This window comes from Glycine soja, chromosome 18 (assembly GCF_004193775.1).
Source record: "Glycine soja cultivar W05 chromosome 18, ASM419377v2, whole genome shotgun sequence".
Taxonomy (NCBI): domain Eukaryota; kingdom Viridiplantae; phylum Streptophyta; class Magnoliopsida; order Fabales; family Fabaceae; genus Glycine; species Glycine soja.
This window is the reverse complement of record NC_041019.1, coordinates 30035434-30042834: the sequence shown is the minus strand read 5'-3', so window position 1 is coordinate 30042834 and position 7401 is coordinate 30035434. Positions and strand designations below refer to the sequence as shown.

Sequence of the window (7401 nt, the reverse complement as noted above, 5' to 3'; positions counted from 1 at the left end):
TTGAATTCCTTAGCTAAGGTGTTAGAAACATAAGATACCTTTGGTTAAAAAAAATAATTAAAAGAAGAATATATGAAAGGGAAATATAAAATTCTAAAATGATTGGTGGAGTGAAATAAAACAAGATATAGCCTATCTTTTTTAATTTTCAATATGAGAGATAATGGTTTTTGAATTCAGAACTTTCTCTATCCTGCTTCCCTGGCCACCCTATCCCATTTTCCCAAAATTCCTCCCCAGACTAGAAACTAAAAAAAAAAACAAAAAAAACTATGTATTAAAAAATTCCTCATCAAAAGATTAGATAAACTAAAACAAATTAGAATGTCGAAAAAGTCCACCTAAAGTAGTTGAGCTAAACCTCCACAAACCACAACCCCCTTCTTAAATCCTTACATCATCCTCAAGACTCATCCATCCAAAAAACTCTTAGCAAATCCACATTCCTCTCCATGTCCGGAGAGCCACCACGGCCGTTGGAGATCCACCTGAGGGTCAACTCCAAGAGAGGCGGCACCACCATGGTGCACCCCGTGGCCACGGCGGTTCCGGTTCAGTACCCCAGAGAGGAGGAGGGAGTGAAGCATTACAGAAAATGGTTTGCTTGGCTGATACCTCTCTTTGTGGTTGCCAACGTCGCTATGTTTGCGATCACTATGTATGTCAATAACTGCCCGCGTAACTCTGTCTCCTGCATTGCCTCCTTCTTGGGTCGCTTCTCCTTCCAGCCCTTCAAAGAAAACCCCCTCTTGGGCCCTTCTTCGTTGACGTGAGTTCTTGTATTGTTGCTATTGTTGTTGTGAATTTGTTTAAGTTTATTTGGGGTAAATAATTATAATTATTATTTTATTTTTGCTGAAAAGGTTTTCGAAAAATGACTAAGTGTTTTGTTTTAAAGTGTTGTTCTATAATTGAGTGATTAATTAATTGATGATAAATTTATGGATTATTGTACCTTATTTTTAATTGTGGTTGTTTTATGGTGATCATTGATATTGTGGACAAATTGTGACCGCAATCATCCTTGCAGCTGCAATTGAAGTCACGATGGGACCTGAAAACCTTGATGTTGTGGTTGTAATTGCTGTTTGGTACTATTTTTACTACTATTATTATTAGCTATATTTTGAAGATTTTAGTACTTTTTTTTTATATCTGATTTTGCTTTTAGTTTACTTTGCAAATATATGTTTAATGTTAATTTCAGTTATAGTTTTAAAATTTTAATTCATGGTTGCATTTTCACAATGATTATTAAGAGCATGGGAGAGAGAGGTGCCCTGTGCTTCTCTATTTTTTTTTAAAAATAAAATAAAAGAGGAAATGAAAGTGTGTTGTTAACTACATAGGAGAGAGAGGAAGTTAAATAGAAAATGTGGAGAAATATGGTAGTTACTTAATAAAAATCAAGGATTAAAGTTTATCCTACTAGATGAAGTCAGCTACATGGATCACACGACATCATTCAACCCCGTTAAAGACAGTAATCTATGTTAGGTACTGTATATGTTTTATTTTGGCTGCTGATGGCATAACACAACCCTCTTTCTTTGGGTTTGAGACCGACTACGATACCATAGGCGGTGTTTATTATTATAACCTCCATACCTTCGCATAGCGAAGAGCCTCTGGGCAATGGGGTACGAAGTTTTTATATATTATATAAATTTGTAAATTTATTATTACCTATTAGTGGTGGTGGTGGTGATGTTGAAATGGTAATAGTATGTGATAGTTGGGACTGAAATTTATGGATGTTTCTTATGAGTGGTTTTAATCATCGGATGGGAAATTTGGATTTCGAAATTGACTGTTACTGGTATTGAACAAGTGGGGTTTTTTTGTTGTTCAGGCTGCAAAAGATGGGGGCTCTTGATGTGAGCAGAGTGGTTCACAAACACCAAGGCTGGCGCCTCGTTACCTGTATGTGGCTACATGCTGGGGTTTTCCATCTGTTGGCAAATATGTTGGGTATTCTAGTCATTGGAATTCGGCTTGAGCAAGAATTTGGGTTTGGTATGTGTGACATATTCATGATTAAGGCTTGTTTCATAGTATCAAATATATTTTTGGTCCTGCACTAAATTTTGGTTTTAGACCTAGTCTCTCTAAAATATGAGTGTTGATTTTTGTCTCTTAGCTTTTAAAAGTGAGCACTTTTGGTCTTTTCTGTTATCATAGATCCATTAAGTACTACTAATGACAAGAACTCAAGAACCAAAATGGACTGCTTTTTAAAAATAAGGAACACAAACCAAAACTGATATTTTATAGGGACTTGAACCAAATTGTGGTATTCATTATAGGGTGGCCTAACATTTGTTTAAATCTTGTAGTAAATAACATATGCCAGTGACAGAAGTAGAGGTTTGTGGTTTTTCTGCTAAGAGTTCTTCTGTTTGCTGAAACTTTTGTACTCTCTAAGGTTTTGACTTTTGAGTTGAAAAGTACATAGATAAAACTTACTGGACAGTAATAAATTGATACTTTATTCTGAAATAGGAAAATGTGTCAACAAACACAACTGAAGGTAGCCTACATAGTAATTGATAGTTGGTTAAAGTGAAAAACATGGTAGCCTCTCATAGACTTAAACACAGAACTTTTAAATTAACATTTAAAAATCTGATTTGAGGAAGCTGTACTACTTATTGTCTGTCTGGTAAATAGATAAAAATGACACCAAAGATTATCCCTTTTAGACTGCAGTTTTTCTTCTGAGAGGTTTTATTTTTGTGTGTGATGTTATTGCTTGCCTGGTTTTTGCTGTAAACTGATTCTTGCATACTTGTACAACAGTGCTTATTGGACTGCTATTTTTCATATCTGGATTTGGGGGGAGTTTGCTTTCTGCTCTGTTTATCCAGTCAAACATCTCTGTTGGTGCTTCTGGTGCACTTTTCGGCTTGCTGGGAGGCATGCTTTCAGAACTCATTACTAACTGGTCTATATATGATAACAAGGTGCTTAATAAATTTCTCATTTGCAACTGAGTGTTTCAAAAGGAAAGATCATGCTTTTAAAAGCAACCTACTGACAATCAAGATTTTCTTTTCATGTGAAGCTAGCAGCACTCCTCACCCTTGTGATCATCATTGTTATCAATCTAGCAGTTGGAATTCTCCCACACGTGGACAATTTTGCTCATATTGGAGGCTTTCTTACTGGATTTCTTCTCGGATTTGTGTTTTTGATACGTCCCCAGTTTGGATGGGTTAACCAACGATATGCTCCCCTAAATTATTCTCCAGGACGATCCAAGCCTAAATTCAAGAAATATCAGTGCATCTTGTGGGTCCTCTCCCTGATCATTCTAGTTGTTGGGTAAGCATTTTTTGAAGTGTCGCTTTTTTTCTGAGATCAAGTTTTTCTTGCTAATGTATGATGTAAGGAGAGACTTGAACATATTTAACCCTGTTGACATATAACATGAAACTTGGACATTCCTTAAGTAGTTGGGGTAGATGCAGTTTTGGTTTACCTCAAGTAAGAGGTTTTGAATTCAGTTTCTACTATACTAAAAGAGAAATACATATAACATGAGAAACCAAGTTATTTGCTTTAGGCAGAATCTAAAAACATATTAAACCCATCAAAGTCCTCTGTTACATTTACTTTATATTAAAACTCAGTTTCATGATTCTAAGTACTTAGTAACAGTTTTGCAATTATTTTTAAAATAATTTTTCTTGATACTACTAAGAAGATATAGTAGTTATATGAAATTTTGCAAAGACCAACTGCTATTTCTACTTGAGTCTCTGAGGGCTAGAGAGAACTCAAAATGATTGCAAGTGGCACTAATGAAATGAGTTATTTGGATTTTGGAAATTTAGGCTTATAGTATTGAAACAATTACTAGATCATAGGGTTTTGGTAACAAAACTTACGTAAAAGTTCTGCATAACAGATCATAACAGGAAGCATACAATGATAGATGGTTCTTCCTTTATCTTGTAAAGCTGGTCTATTTTATACTCACTCGTTATTGTTGGTTGGGGTTATATAGAAGATAAAATGTCACCAAATATAATGAGAAATCTGTCTTAAAATAAAGATTGAAAAGAAGCTTTGACCTTGGTCTTAAAGTTACTAGCAGATTATATCATGTACATAGGATGTGTCGTTGGTGGAACTCTACACACACATCTAGGGAGGAGGCATGCTCTGTTGTTGATTGCAATAGAAACTTGATTTCTTAGTTACTCAAGATATTTTAAAAATGTGAGGAATTCTCAACTGAAGTAGTTGTAGAAATAATGACAGTTTTGATACTATAGTATTAATCATCAAATAGACCAGGAAAATAATGCTCAGGTGTTGTTGTAGTTATCTCCTTATGTGTGTTGTTGGAGTCATATTGGTCATCTTGTAATAAGAAATTATAGAAATAAAACAAAAGATGAAGGTAGAAGAGTTGAAATTAGCACAAAGGAATTTAAAACAGTTATATCAATGGCGCAAACAAGAACAAGATGATTGAAAGAAGAAAAGAAATAGAAAAGATGAAAAAGACAGGAAATGAAAAAGAAGGCACCACACTCTAGGAGAGTGATAAACCAAGCGTGGAATCACCACAAAGGTATGGGAACCTTTGATAAGATTCAAAGGATGTTCTAATCCAAGAACTAAAAAGAGGAGCCAATGCTCTACTCACTCAATGGAGTAAACCTCAAATATTATTCAACTCTGAAAATGAAAGGATTACATCTCTATTTATAGAGTTTAGTCCAAAGTGGTGGTCACACAAAGAGGCTAAACCTAATTTTAAGAAACAAAAGCAAAAGGTCCAAACAGGTTTAAGGTCCAAACAAGCTTAAGGCCCAAATTATTATTTAAATTAAACTGAAAAGAAATTAATCCAGAATTAAAAATTGGACTCCTAATTAGCATTAAACCAGCTCATCATTTATTACAATTAAAATCAATGCAAAGACACTTAAATAAAATTAAGTAAAAAATTAGGTTGCAAGCCCATGTTGGTGCATTATTAGTTTGGGCCTTCTTCCACTTGAATCAAGTGCACCATCTTGAGCTCTCTTCTCTCAGTTTGCCTTGAGATTGTAGTGTGTTGATAATGATCACCTCTAAATGTTCCTTGTGTCTCTTTACTCTTTCCCTCATAGGTATTCCAAGCCCAATGATGAGCTCATCCTCTTTAGCTCTTTTCTCCTTGGATCCTAAAAAGCTAGTTCAAGTTGGATCAAACCACTGCAGTAGCTAGGATTTCCTGAAACATTTTGTTTTTTCACCAAGCAAACCAACCCAAGATTGATGCTGAAATAGATCTATCCTTCATTAATGTAAATATGCTTGTATATACGAAATTCAATTTTGTGCATGATTGACTTCTGCCTACTCCATCATCTTATTTGTATTCTTGCTTTTCCTTTTATCCATCTTTCATTTTGACCACTTGTTTTGTCTATGTTAAATTGTCTAATGTGACAGGCTTTCTGTTGGGCTGGTTGCCCTTCTCCGTGGTGTTGATGCAAATGATCACTGCTCCTGGTGCCATTATCTGTCTTGCGTTCCAACTTCAAAATGGAGCTGCCATACAGAGGCAGCATATTGCGAGGTAAGCATTTTACCTGAAAGCCTCTTCATATGAATAATATTATCAGATCCTCTGAAATTACTTATTTTTCACTGACAATTTTATGAATGGGTTATCTTTAACCCCTTTTTCATGTATTATTATTCTGTCTTCTTGTATTATAATATCTCTAAACAATTTGGTGATCTCCAAAATATAAACATATAGGTGTTACCATCAATTTGACAAATGTTCTCGGGTTAAATATGTTTCTATTCTCTACAAATAGGACAATGCTTGTCTTTACTTCTTAGCCCCTAAAAATAAATCGTCTCCTTTTAGTCCCTCATTTATCCAAATGTTCGATGTAGTTCTTGTTCTTCACAAAAAATTGTTTCCTTTTGGTCCCTTAGGTCACATGACACTTTTCTATAAATGAGGGACCAAAAAGAGATGAATTATTTTTGAGGAACTAAAACTATAAGCGAATGCTCTTATTTGTAGGGATTCAAAACATTTAACCAAATGTTTTCATTATGCATTACTTTTTTTAGTAGTATCAAAGATGCCTTGCACTTAATGTTAACCATTTCAAATGTCTTTTTTGTTATTTTCTTAATGCTTGATATTAATGTTGTTGAACTACCACAAATGCAGTCAAACCAACTTGGCAACCAGCTGAACGTAACATGCTCAAGCACTGGTAAATTCAGTACATACTTCATGGAAAATCCAACCAGTTCCCAGATCCAGCAATTGTGTAGTCAACTTTGTAGTTGAATTTTGACAAAAGTGATGATCGTTGGAATGAGATGTTCATTTGTTCATATTAGTATTTCAGGTTCTCACGAAAAACTGCACACTGCAGTGCTCTTTTGTTTTTACCTTTTGCCTTATTCAGGAGACACGATGGAAAAAAGGTACATTTTGCCTTTGTAGATTTGTTCATTTTCTGGTGTATATAATATTGATTGATTTTCATTTTTCTTGGGTGAGATCAAAGTTACACTTATAGATGATTAATGTATCACCCTAACTTGTGTTTGCCAATAACTTTTCTGTGATTGCATTACAAATTAAGTGAAAATGGTATAAATAATCATTTAATTTGATTTTTAAAGATTTTTTTATCCATAGAAAGCACAAAGGCCCAAAGAAACAAAACAACTATCTGTCAAAATGACAGCTGACAAATCTGTCAGCAAATGCAAAGATATAAAAGCTGGGGGAACTTCAAACACCCTAAGACCAATATCCAAATATTTTGTATAATTTACCAAGGTATGAGCCACTGAATTAGCTTCAATATAGGTATGTTTTAATGACATCGAAGCCAAGGATGAAGCGGCTATTCTACAAAGGGACTATTCTACCTGGAGAGAAGCTAATTTAGTGGCTAATACCTTGGCTTCGGTGTTATGAAAACATACATGTAGAATCTCCATTAAAGCTATAAGAAAAGCTATAGAGATTAGAGAATATAAAATAAGACTTTTATATTTCTTCATTGATGATAATAGGTAAAGATAGACACCCTTATATAATCCTAAGTGATGTTAATTAATAGATGATAATTATCTAAGTGTCAACTTCATGTTATTTTAACAAATAAAATTAAAACTATAATTTATAAAATACATATTTAACTCTATCTTATATAATCCATGGATCATTTAATTGTGGTCCTAAATCATTCAGAAAAAATATGGTAATAAAAAATATTAGAAAAATATGATTATTGAGCTGATGGTTAAGTTAAAAAGGCGATTGTTATTTTCACTCTCCCTTTACACTAAGGCACTCCCCTTCTCATTTTTTATACCTAGACTACCCCACCTATCACACTATCCTCATCTCTCTCACCG

General features: G+C 34.1%; 1 protein-coding gene across 1 annotated transcript; it reads left to right on the top strand.

Annotated features, from left to right (window-relative positions):
- Positions 1–334: 334 nt before the first annotated feature.
- Positions 335–6586, top strand: LOC114397579 (RHOMBOID-like protein 1). The gene is made up of 6 exons (XM_028359680.1): positions 335–769; positions 1853–2016; positions 2800–2963; positions 3065–3324; positions 5452–5578; positions 6194–6586. Exons 1-6 carry the CDS (start codon positions 453–455, stop codon positions 6314–6316), a joined length of 1155 nt encoding a protein of 384 aa, XP_028215481.1. The 5' UTR covers positions 335–452; the 3' UTR covers positions 6317–6586.
- Positions 6587–7401: the final 815 nt, after the last annotated feature.